The sequence below is a fragment of the Heterocephalus glaber genome, unplaced genomic scaffold, assembly GCF_053883595.1.
Source record: "Heterocephalus glaber isolate CG9 unplaced genomic scaffold, H.glaber_assembly_v1.0 deba00000621, whole genome shotgun sequence".
Classification (NCBI taxonomy): domain Eukaryota; kingdom Metazoa; phylum Chordata; class Mammalia; order Rodentia; family Bathyergidae; genus Heterocephalus; species Heterocephalus glaber.
This window is the reverse complement of record NW_028258153.1, coordinates 17,653,576-17,666,325: the sequence shown is the minus strand read 5'-3', so window position 1 is coordinate 17,666,325 and position 12,750 is coordinate 17,653,576. Positions and strand designations below refer to the sequence as shown.

At 42.5% G+C, this 12,750-nt stretch overlaps 1 protein-coding gene across 1 annotated transcript in view; it reads right to left on the bottom strand.

Annotated features, from left to right (window-relative positions):
* Positions 1 to 4,764: 4,764 nt before the first annotated feature.
* Klf7 (KLF transcription factor 7) overlaps positions 4,765 to 12,750 on the bottom strand; it is a 90,824-nt gene continuing 82,838 nt past the window's right edge. The window contains exon 4 of the mRNA XM_004851152.3: positions 4,765 to 10,908. Within this exon, the coding sequence (XP_004851209.1) occupies positions 10,857 to 10,908 (52 nt within the window). The 3' untranslated portion in view covers positions 4,765 to 10,856. The remainder of the gene's footprint in view (positions 10,909 to 12,750) is intronic.

The window sequence follows — 12,750 nt, the reverse complement described above, 5'->3', positions numbered from 1 at the left end:
AGGATACAGATCAGCATTGCTTTGGCTCTGATGGTATTTATAGTTCACAAGCAGTGATCCTTTCTTTAAGTGTACTCCCATTGACTCAAATACATCCCCACCTTTACAAAGGGACTGTTGACTTTCTGCTCACAACAAAACCAGGGCATTGAAAACTGTTGCTTTAAAGAACAGAATCAAGCCCAGCAGCTAGGGTTATGTACAGCAATTGCCATCATTATCTAGCTAGAGACAACCCATTTGCTGGTGCTATTTCCTGTGATAAGCTCTGTAGACCCAGGTTCCTGTAGACTCTCATTTTGATCAGGTAGGAGACCTTACTGGCAAAAAATATACTGCTCAGTCTTCAAGTGATCGTCACAAGTTCACTTGACTGTCCTGTGGCTCAGTTGTGGCAGGTGAAGCTGCTTCTTGCCTGCTTAAACCACCCACCTCTGAGTCCCAAAACTGCCCACTGGCTTCCAAATATTTTCTCTTATTCATAATCTCCATATCTCTCATCCTCTTTGCACTTAAAACAGTTTATGTGAAAAGATTAGATAAATTCATTTACATTAAAGTACATGTGATGGTAAGACATGAGGAGTTACATCTTCTTGGCTGGTTAAAATGTAAAAATAGGGAAGAGACTAGGCAAATAATATGTACATCTTTAATAGTAGATAATCAGGTGTCTGGAAGCTGGTCAGAAGCATAGTTGAGGGGTTGAGTTGTGTATTTGTGTGCATGTTTAGGTGGTAGCCTCAGGGTCCCAAGAACCATGCCACCAAGGTGAGGATATGTTAGAATGGTTTCTTTTTCAGTCATGACTGTTGACTGTGGAATACAAGGGAAAGAGAAGACTGTTGGTACAGCCAAAGCCAATTGCTCAAGGTTTCATTCCCAAGATAAGGGCATGACCTAGGCCTGAGCCTACCCATGGAGGGCGTCTTTCCCTCAAGGAAGATGGGTGGGCCAAGGAGGAGAAGGCCAAGGTGAGGCCAAGAATGCACTCACTTCCTTTACAGGCTGCATTATTTCTTTCTTTCCTTCTAACAGATCTCTCTCGCCTGCTCTCTCTGAGTAACTTCCCAGGCATCAAATCAGCCTTTATTAAATTTTCACATGCACTTACTTTCAGATTCAATTTAAATTGTGCTCCAAGGGGCATCATATGGACTAAACAATTAGCTAAAGAAAAATGGCATGGCCTGCACTGTAGACAGCAGCACAGTACATCGTCTCCTAAGTACCACCACTAGGAATTGAGCATGTTAATGTAACATGAAGTTGAGTGGTTACGTTGTCAGTTATTTATTTATTTATTTTCATTTATATTTAAATGGAAACAGTTTATCAAGCCAGTAGTTTGGAGAAATAATTTTTCTTGGGCTAAAGGTAAAACCTGTATTAAGTGTTTTTAAAAAGTATATCAATTTCAAGAAAAATACTAAGGAAGTGACTAATAGCCCAAGGATATCACAAGAATCTTGAAGTTCACATTTAGGTGGCTCAAGGCTAAGAAACATTTCCAAGACAGCAGAGCACTGGTGCATCTCAACACTCTCTGTATTGACACTTGTTTTGTAGAGGACACACTGTATGACCTTCGCTAAGCTGGAATTCTCCGACTTCAGTTGACTCAAGTATTACAGTGACATTGAAGGACCTCTCCAAGATCCCTTCCAGTTCTAGCCTGTGAGATCAAAGGAATCTGTATTATCAGTCACCTTCTATGACTGGTGGGAAGGGAACAGGGAGATTAAGTCGGTGTTTTCTTGTGTTATTTGATGGCTGGAGACATGCCTAAACATAGAGCTAGCTCTTGAGAAAGTGAGGAGTACAGAAAAGTCTGCTGCACCGGGAGCCGGGGACCTGCAGCTACCTCTGCTATTTGCCATGGGATCTTGATCAAGTCAAATCCCCCTTTTGAACCCTCATTCTTTTATTTGCTTTTTAAATTAATTATTTTTAACTGAAAGATAGAAATATATAGCTATTATGTGCAACATGATATTATGAAGTATGTGCACATGGTGGAATGGCTCAATGAAACTCACCAGTATATGCATTACCTCACATATTTTTGTGGTGAGAACACTTCAAATCTACCATCTTAGTGATTTTTGAGAATACAATGCGTTTTTATGAACTGTAGCCACTATAATGTACAGCATATCCCTGAAATTATTCCTAACTGAAATTGTATACCCATGGACCATCATCGGCCCACCTCTTCTCTACTCAGTCCCTAGTAACCACTACTCTATGCTCTGCTTCTATAAGCTCAACTTCTTTGGGTTCTATATGTGAATGAGACCAAACTGTATCTCTGGCTCTGTTCCCCAGTTTCTTTATCTGAGAGGGCAAATGGTCATGGTGGTAAATAATACCTATATCATTGATGTGGTCAGGGCAACTCAAATGTGTACGTGAAATGAAAAATTCTATACAAACATAAATCTTGTTCTCCCACCCTCAAGTAGATTTCTTTGTCATTTCATTATTTTAAAATATAGCATGGTTCTATGTACAGCTGTATTATGATCAGGCAAAAGAATTTTAAAAAGCAATGGATTAAGTTCAAGCCAGTCCATGTTGATAGTTTCAGTTAAAAGTTTGAACCATCTCCTTTTCTAAACTTATCAGCAGAAGATGAGCTAGAATACTAAGTAATTTATCAGTTCCACTGAATTCTGCTTTCTATGAGGCTCCTTTCCATTAGGCCAACATTCCCATTGGGCACACAACCTCAGCATATAGCTGTCACAGGTCCGTCCTCACTACTCCCATCAGATACCCAGCTTCACTTTCAGACTGCTGCCTGTGCAATTTCAGTTCCAGTTAGTTTTTCACTTAAAAGTTACCAGTCTTGATTATTTGATCTGCTAGTTGACAAGGAGATAAGTACTGCTAGGTGGTGATACACACAGACACACACACACACACACACACACACAAACACATAAATATTTGCAATTTCCAAACAGGAAGACATTACAGAGAAAGCAGAACCCCCCAACATAGAGTATCATTTAATGCCAGGACAAATGACCCCACAGTCTGGGGTCACCCCTGAATGTATATTATATTACAAAAAAGGATGCTCAAATTTTTATAAAGTGAATAACACATATTTTAACCTATTTTAAGCAAAAATTATGTCTAAATAGGGAAGCTTCAATCTTCTAGAATATTCACTTATGTACCATCTTTTCTTTATGTCACATAGATTTGATTTACTACTCGCTTAACATTTCAGCACAGTGCAGGTTGTCAACCACCTACAATGTCCAATTTAATACCCTTTTATAAGACAGGGAAGTAGAATAATAAGCCGTATTCTAGGTAGTGTTTCAAAGCTGTCTCTTCCCTCCTTGCACCGAGCAGTTTCTAGGCAAATGATTTGGGTTATGAGAATTAAACTCCCCAGCTAGTCCTGGAACTCTGGCGAGGCCAGGGACCAAGCAATAGGTCTGCAGGCTCCGGGGCTGTGTTTCCCCCAGATCATGCAGTGTCTTACTGGTCGACCTGAGCTGCCTGGGTCCAGCTCACTTACCTGCTCAGCAGATGTGGTGGCTGATATTTACATTTTCAAAGCCATTTTCCTGGTCCCTGCAGCACCTACTGTTTTCTGTCTTGTTTCATTAGGAGGAGAACATGATCACCCTGCTTCTCTCCCAATCTTCTGTCCTACTCTGACACCTGCTTTCGTTTGGACATTTGGAAATGTTTGTGCCCACACATCAAGTTCGACCACTGTTGCTACCATTTCTAACATGAGAATTAGTTGAAAGATCTTTTGTTGGATTCATATGATTAGCGTTTTCCCCCATCATATCCATTTTGGTAAGCCCCAAAAATGAAAAGAAAGCTTCGTAGTAGCATCCCCTGGGACCTGTGTGTTTACTGTCTCCCATCAATGATGCCACTTCTCTTGGAGAACAGCCAGGCAGAGGACGCTGGAATAATACCACCAGCCAAGCTCTCCACCTTCTTCCTACTCTGATGTTTGCTTTCCTGGAAGTTGGGTATGGGAGAGAAGATATTAGGGGGCATCTTCTCAGCTCTGTGAATTTCCCCCAGGCTTTCATCTTTCCTCCATCCCTGAGACTGCTTGTTTGCATGCATGCTTTTGTTTAGAGCTACCTCAATTTCTCTATCCCTGGTCAGTCACTTCTTCCACTTCATGCCCAACTATCTCGTGAATATACTCAGGCCAGTCCCCACCGTAATTACTCCCTCTAACTGCACCTCTCTTCCCTCCTCTACAAACTGCTTCTAATGATCCTTTCCAAATATCCTCCTAGTTAACACCATTGCAGAAGAAACTGACCCCTTCTCTCAACAAATAAACTGCTTTCAAGAAGCCTCTACCAACACCCTAAACAAATAACATCCTATAATCTATCTCATTCCAAAATATTGCTTTTCATAACCTTCAACCATTTGCTCCCTTTCTACTCAGGAAGAAATAAACTGCCTTGAGTGTCTCTTATTTGGGCACTGAACTACCTGAACAAAGCTGTAACACCCACACACACAGAGAGAGAGAGCGAGAGAGAGGGAGAGGGAGAGAACATGAGAGAGAGAGAGACAGAGAGAGAGAACATGAGAGAGAGAGAGGGAGGGAGAGAGAAGTGACCTTGTACATTTCACCTCTCCTTTTTCCAAACAAGAAAACTTTCATGAAATATATAAAGACCCAATTGTGGCTCTCTGAGAATTTTTTCTCCTCAGTGAAATAAACTGAGGTGAAATACAGTAAGGCATTCCAAGACCAAACACATTCTACTGTTTATTACACATATTACATTCTTAAATAAAAATGCGTCACATAACATTTTTTGCATAGATATCTTACAATATACCAATTTAAAAAAGAATTATGAAACAGACCAGTAACAAAAATAAATTTTTCTTCATTAATAATTTTGTAACATTAACATACCACCATCATATAATACAAATAATAGTTTTAAATCTTAAGACTTTTGTACAGCAAAAAAACTTGACAAAGTAATATATTTATATATATATATAAAAAGCTTAAAAAAAATAAAATGTCAAAAAAAGGCATAACCGAGGGCTATACGACTGGGTACTTCTGTGATATATTATAAATACCAGAGAAGGCCTGAGCGAATGTGGCGGGGGAGTGAGGTGAGGAGAGGGCTGGGAGTAGGTCTTTCCAAACACACTTGTTAGACACGTCTGGCAAAAGGAAAATGTATAGTGCAAAAATAAAAAAGGTCTTCGAGCAATGGTTAAGACTAGAGATTGGAAAGAAAAGTCATGGCTGGGAAGTTGTGTGGCAGGGAAGGGGAAGAGGGAGTCGGGGGTGGGTTGTGGAATGGAAGGGGAGGCTTCGAAAACTTCAAACATTTATTTTTGCCTCTGTGTTAGCAAGGAGATCTTGGCTCTAACAGGTGTATTTTTTCCTCCCTGGAATGAAACAGAAGTGAAAAAATAAGAAAATTAAACTAAGTCTGGGTTCTGATAGGCAATGCATGCTGGGAAGATAAAACATAAATGGTTGAGAACCAGCCAATGAGCCCCCAAGCCTTCAGGATCTAGATGTGCAGAAATCCTCTGCCTCCAGTCTGAAGACCTAGGATTAAAATGTCCCCTCTCCCCACCCACTGCCCCTCCCCTCTATGTGGAACTAACTCCCAGTGTGGTTTTGATATACTGGCAATTATAAGCATCCATCCCCCCCAAAAGATATTAGGCACTGGTGGCTACTCCTCCGAAATGTCAGTAGCCTGTTTTCCTTCTGCGAAGGTACAATAGGTACATACGCACACATGTCTAGGTGTGTGTGTACACACCACCCTTATTATTCTGACGTGGGGTCCTTTTTATGGCAGTAGACAGAAGCTGGAGTCAAAGCAATTTATGATTCCAAAGCTCACAGTTGAAAAAAAATAGTATAAACAGTCCCCAAACCAAGACCGCATCAACCTTCCCTCATGACCACTGAGAGGAAGCCCTGTTTGAAAAGAGTATCTTGTTTGGGAAATTGGTGAAGTGATGGCCTAAGATTTCTCTCTCATTTTTGATAGCTGTTTCCTGGAGGGCTTAAGATGTAAATGCAGGACACCTGAAGAATACAGTAGTATATTTTAAGGATGCAATGCATGTAAGAAAGTTAATTGCAGCTTTGTCCCATTTCTGGGATCTATTATAGGAACTGAGAGAGGAGACTTAAGAGAGTGTTAAAAGCAAGAGAAAACCCTGGAGCCTCAGGCAGTTAGTCATGAGATATCACATTATTTACAAATGGTTTTTGCTTCCTTTGACACATTTCTGTTGTCCCATCTCAAGTATTTCCAAAGACCCTCCACAAGGAAAATAGGCCCTCAGAAAGGCATTGATGTATCCTCAGGCCAGGCCCTCTGGTTTCCAAGCTGAGAAATCACCATGTTTACCGAAATTTAATCCAGACACCCAGAATCCAATCCTCCCCTCCGAGCCCTGTCTCCTGCCAGTTCCAGAAAATGGGTGGGAAAGCACCCACAAATCAACTTCAACCAGGTCCTACTTACTGAATTTCCACTTTAACAATGGTCAGGGTGCAAACTTGAGGCCAGAAATGCTGGCCCTCCTACGAATTTTTTTTAAAGAAAGAAACAGGAAGCCTGATTCCTATAATCCAATGGTTTGCTTCTTTCTGAATTTCCCTGCTTTCTTCCTTCTCCAAAGAAACTCGGGCAAAAGACAAAAGCATCTTCCCACTATACAGTGTTTTACATTTTATAAAGTGATTCCCGAAGAGGAAATCATTTTGAACCATAATCACTGGGTTTTGTTGTTCTTGCAATCTGAGTTTCCTTCTTTTGGCTTTCCCATAGAACGCAGGAGTGAAGGCTGTGGGTAGAATGTTCTGAAAGTGCTGGATGAGCCACCCAAAAGACCCCGTTTATTTCCCCTTTGATGCAGCTAGACACGGATAATCTGGAAACTTATCCCAAACTACAGTCCGTTAAAAATCTTCTCTGGCTTCAAAGAAGATTTCTTAAAACTAGGAATCCGTTCTGCTCATCACGCATGAGGTTGGCTGTCTTTTTACCCTGTTATAATCAGGCAATCGAAGATGCAAAGGGCACAGGAGGTGTGGGTGGGAGGACATGGCATCAAGAGAAGGGGTATTTCAAGGGCTTTGCAGGGAAAACACAGAGAGAGGAGAAAGAAATGGTCAGCATGAAGGTCGTTTGGGGGTCTCCAATATTTTTACAAAATGCAGCTTTGTCGTGGAATCCAAACATTTCTTCTTCTGGACATAAAATACTCATCACCACCAGCCATAAGCTGGGCCAGTGAACCAACAGTGGGGCAGGAGGCCAGTAGCTAGGAGCAGCATTGTAATTCAGGATTCCACATCTCTGGTTTGCAGCCATGTGGCAGGAGAGAGAAGCATAACTTGAAATAAAGAAAAGCGTCAGTGGCTTAGAAACACTTTTTCTGCCCATCCAACTCTGAACCCTGGATAGAGTGTGCTTGAGAGGACAACTGCAAGAAACACCATGCCAGCTTTTTCCTTCAAACCTGGGATGCCCTGGAATGTCAGGAGGTAACAGTTTAAATGAGAAAGGGGTTTCCAGTGTTTCAAACGTCCCCTCAAGCACTGCTTAAAATAACCAGTCCTCTCCGAGCCAAGTGCACTCAGGTTATTTCTTGGAAAACCTGTGCACATCAGAGTTGACGAACAATTTATCAAAACTCCATTTCCAAAATGATCAGGGCCACCCTCACCCCCACCACGGTCTGGACTGGTTATTATTCACAGGTGTCAATCTAGGCTAGAGAACAGTTTCAAAGCCACTTAGCACCCACTGAATTCTCAGGCCAATTCTCACAGTCAACAAACGACTGAAGCAAGCAAGCAAGCACCATCATCAAGGTTCAGGCACCCTGCTCTGCAAAGGTCAGGGGCAGATTACAAAGGACCTCACTGATACAAAAGGGAGAGAAGTTACTGAACATTTCAGACACCAAGGAGGACCAAAGGGCCAAGGGCCTATGTTCTGCCACATTCTAAGGAGACCACAGATGAGGACAGGGAACAAACAGCAATGATTACTCTTTTGCATTCTTTAAAAAAAAACAACTTTCTTTTTCATAGAGCCTTGCATTGGTCAGTTCAAATATTAAATTAAGTATTATAAACCCTTAATAACAGCATTTTGAGAGGGAAATGCAGTTCCAGCTTGGGAGAGAACATTTATAAATCATGGCAGCCATGGCTAAAGGCCACCACTGGCGTGTGCGTGCATGTACGCTGGAGCTCTGCGACGGAAAGGAAAAGAAACAAACCAACAAAACGTGGGTGTCTAAAGTTTCATCTAGTGCACTGACTGGATGTGCTACAGTTTAATACAGTTGAGGTTCAAGGTCCCTCACACATCCTTCATCCAAAAAGGATGCACCACACATTCAAATATAATCCCATGCTACGCCCTGATGGACTGGCCATTAAACACACTTAAATGCAGTAGAGAACTATGAGATTGTCAGCAAGCAGTGCTCCAGAAATTGTTTCTAAGTCATGTCTAGTTTTAAATCTTTGGAATAAAACTGATTTTTTTTTAATACCCTCTAACTAACATATATATAATTGCCTCCGGCAAATGGACAGATTTTGTGTATGTGTGTGCGCAGTGTGTGAATGCTTAGGGTGTTGTTTCTTTTTTTGTTGCTTTTTTAAAATTTTTCTTTTTGTTTTTGTTTTTTGGTCTAAATTTTTTAAAAAAGGAAAAAGAGAAAGAAAATTCTAAGGGCCAGACCTAGAAACGCCCCAAGCGTCCAATTGGCAACTATCGCATTTGTGGCAAGGAGGTTCCTTTACCCTCAGACAAGTAGTTTCAACATTTCAGTGAAAACAAAGGTTGCAGAAAGCTGAAAACCCACAATGCCAAGGATCTCGAAGGCTGCTGTCATATATGTGTTTATGTTTCTTATATTATTTCCTTTGAAAGACTTCAGTTTTGCATCCCAAGTATGTATGGGTGACATTTTAACAGTCAAGGAGTCAAAGACTCAGAGAAGGACGGGAGGGGAGCCAGCTGGTATGAAGGAGCAGCAACCATGTGCGGACCAAATGCCATGTTTGTTTTTGAGACGTGTCTTGAAGGGATGGTCCCAGAATATACAAAATATACAATCTGTCCTAATAACCACCCCGCTTGCTTGCATAGGCCATTGGATGGTCCTAAAGGCAGTCTTTGGAGTTGAGGCCGGTGCCAGCTAGCTAAGAGTGTGGGTAGATAGAGAGGAATGTCAGATGTGTGTGTGTGGTGGGGATGCGAGTGAGGACTGCAAACCCTCTTGGAGTCAGCTTGCAGAGTGAATGTGGGGCCTCTGTTGATTCTGGGTGCTGTAGGCAACAAGTCATGGTGGGCCTATCTCTCCCTTACCCCCCAAAAGAAAGAAAGAAACCTAGCAGCATCACAAAAGAAACCATCCCACCTTTCCTTAAAGGCCAACCCTTCATTCCCACCATGGCATTCTGCATTGTGTACTGTAATCAGTCGGGGAATGTGAGCGCAGTGGGTAGGAGAGAGAAAGACAGGATGATGTTTTGTGAAGCCACTAGACTTGGGAGGCATCCTCAGTTTTCTCCACTCCTGAACAGAGTGATATTTTTGGCTTTTTGTCAAGTCATGACCCAGAGTTAGATTAAGTACGCAGCTGCCCTTTGAGACTAGTGACATCTAGGCTGTAACTGGTTATAGGGTAGCAGTGACACACAGCACAGTGGCTGAGCACTACGGGCTGAGGTCATCATGCCTCAAGGAAGATGAGAGAGAACTGTGATGTCCGATCTGATTGGCTGCTTTGAGAGCTGGACATCCAGGTGGCGACAGTGTCCTGGAGAGGTTAGGTCCATGGAGAAAAGATAAAACATTTAAGCTTCCAAATAAGCTTTTCAAGTTTTCCTTAGCAAAAAACAGAGAGATTAAAAAGAAAAAATCTAGCACTGGCAATAATCTGAGGCTCAAGGGATATACTGTGATATATCATCAAGGACTTTATTCTCTTGGCCACTTTGCAGTCATGCTAGAAGTTTCCGAAATCCCTAGTGCATATGGTGTGCAAGAGTCAAAAAGTAAGTAAAGAAAACTCCTCCCTGGAGAGTGAAGTCTAGAGAGATGCAGGCCAGATAGGTGTAACAACAACGTGTTATTTCAGCGTCTGCCGCCGCTAAGGCCGTTGGTATTGACTCGAAAGATCTCAATGGTACTAAGAAGAACCAAAACCAATCAACAGTTCTGTGAGGAAGTCTGACGCACGGAATAGTAGGACTTTTCACATACAAAGGACAAATAAACCAAGAGTTAATTTTGGCTACCAAACTGCAATTTGGTTTTCTAGGTCATTTTCCCCCAACTATTTAAAAAGAAACATTAGTGCTACACATAAGCAACTTTAAGATGCTGGATTCTCCTATCAAGTTGCATGGAGAAGCAAGTTAAATAAGCCCCTCGTACTGCCATCCGCCGGCAGAGACGTCGAATCCATTTGCTTTGATTTCCCTTGGCAACAGCGGGAAGTAATTTCAATAGCGCTGAAGTAAGCAGCCAGTCTGCCTTGCTGAGTCCACCTGGTTTCCTCCTTCTTTGTCTTCTACCATCTGGCTAGAGCAAGGCATAAGGAATAGACGTATATATCTTAAATATAGTTGAGTGCATGACAGTGTGGGTGTGTGTGGGTCTGTGTGTGAGAGGGTGTGTGTGGGTGTGTGTGTACACAGAGGTTTCTAAGTGAGAACTTTCTTCTTCGAGGCAGTGGGTCCCCGCCGGAAGTCCAGCCCCCTGATACCCGGCATCTTCTTCGGACATCAGCCAACGCCATTGCAACTCTGGCCTTCAGGGTGTTTAGATATGTCTCTTCATATGGAGAGCGAGATGGTCAGACCTGGAAAAACACCTGGAACACAGAAACAACAGTGAGGGTGTTAGAGACACCCAGGGGAAGAGTGCTGTTTCCAACACCCCTTAGGAAACTATCAACCTCCCTTTAAAGGGAGATCTTGCACACGAGTTACACACTGGGGCAGTGTGTTGAGGAGGTGAACTGAGTCCTGGATCTTCCAATAGCTTTGTGACTCTTAGTCCATTAACTTCTCTGGCCTCAATTCTTCCTCTGTGAAAGGGGGATATCCATAGCACTGTTCTCTCAGGTTAGTTGTGAGAATTAAACGAGATGATTCATGTCAAGTACTCAGAACACTGCCTAGCACATTAAGATCTCAATGCATTTTAAACTATCATAATTGTCATTATTAAAGAAGAAATGAATGTGAACGTGCTTTGAAAACATGTGTCATGTTCATATACTGTACATATAAAGAATAAGTAGCCTGTATCATTGTATAGTGCAACTGTGACATTTCAATGCCTAGATTTCAGTCCTGAGCTTTACAACGAAAGCCTAGAAATGCTGCCTGAGATACTGACAGACTCATCAGACACTCTGCATTCAAATCAAGGCAAAGAATGGAGAAGGGTATCATTTACTGAGTATATAATAACATGCGGACGGTGTGCTGGCCGTGGGGGTCCCTCAATATCACCCCAGTACCATCTTCAGCAACCTTGCATGGTGAGAGTCCTCAAACTGTGTGCATGGGTGAATATCTGAGCCCACTCTTTGGATTATGTCTTGGTCCCTATGGTTCTTGCTTGTGCACCCTTCCCAGCATCAGAGCGGATGCAGTTCTCATGTGCTCTTCCCCTGGGTAGCAACCTTTGACATTCTCAGCAGTATGGGGCTGCCCTCCCTTTTCCACAGGGAGCTGCTAAGCGGCAGTCATGTGACTCACAGAGGTGTGGCCTAGACAGCTGCTGAAATTATTGGAAGATAGAAGCTTTCTTTCCCCTGGGATTTCTAAACTGTGATATCAGCCTGGAGCCACTGTGGGCAAAAGCCTGCCTGAGAAGGAAGTCTACAGAGAAAAAGGCAATTGAGGGGATGGCAATAGAAAGCAAAGTTCTGATGACAATGTCTGAGAACCTGGATGCAGCCAAGCCTCAAGCTGGCTAATTCTGCTCTTGTTAGCTACCTGACGTAGGTAGCTAAGGGTAGCCACCTAGCCACCCTTTGACTCTGACACCAGTTCAAGTCAGGTTTCTGTATCTTACAACTAATAGTGTGGGCTCTTCCTTATCCTGGCATCGTGTAGGCTCAGGTTTTGGCTGGAGTCTCAATGCAGACTTACCTAAGGAGTAGTCACATTTGGATCTGGCTAAGTGCTCTCCCTTGGGGTCCTATTCCCAAAAAGGTCTCTTTCTCCCCTATGAGAACATTCCAGGCCCCCCTGAAGCCTGAGACATCTCCACTGCCCCAAACCCATTACAGTGTTAGCAAGCTGCCCCACTCAGGTTAATAGGACTTCCTGCTCAAGGCAGAATTTCATTCTTAAAACAAGCAAATAAAAAATATACACTGTCCCCTTACCCCAACATTCTCCATACCCTCTGTTTGTGTCCCTTCCTTAAATGGGTACATTATAGGATAGCACCCCAAGGACACAAAGCAAAGCAGGACAGAAGCAAAATGAAAAACTGGTAAGAATGGGAAAATTGCAGCAGAAAACAATCTAATCCAATAACACACTGAATAATAACAATGCTCATTTCACCCACTTATTTCAGGTCCTGATTTGGTGTAAGCAAGCTCTTCGGAGAATCCCCTAAAGAGGCCTCTAAAGGAGATTTGACCTTCTATAAAGCCGTGGGTACGTTTCGCTGGTATACTGAAAATGTTATG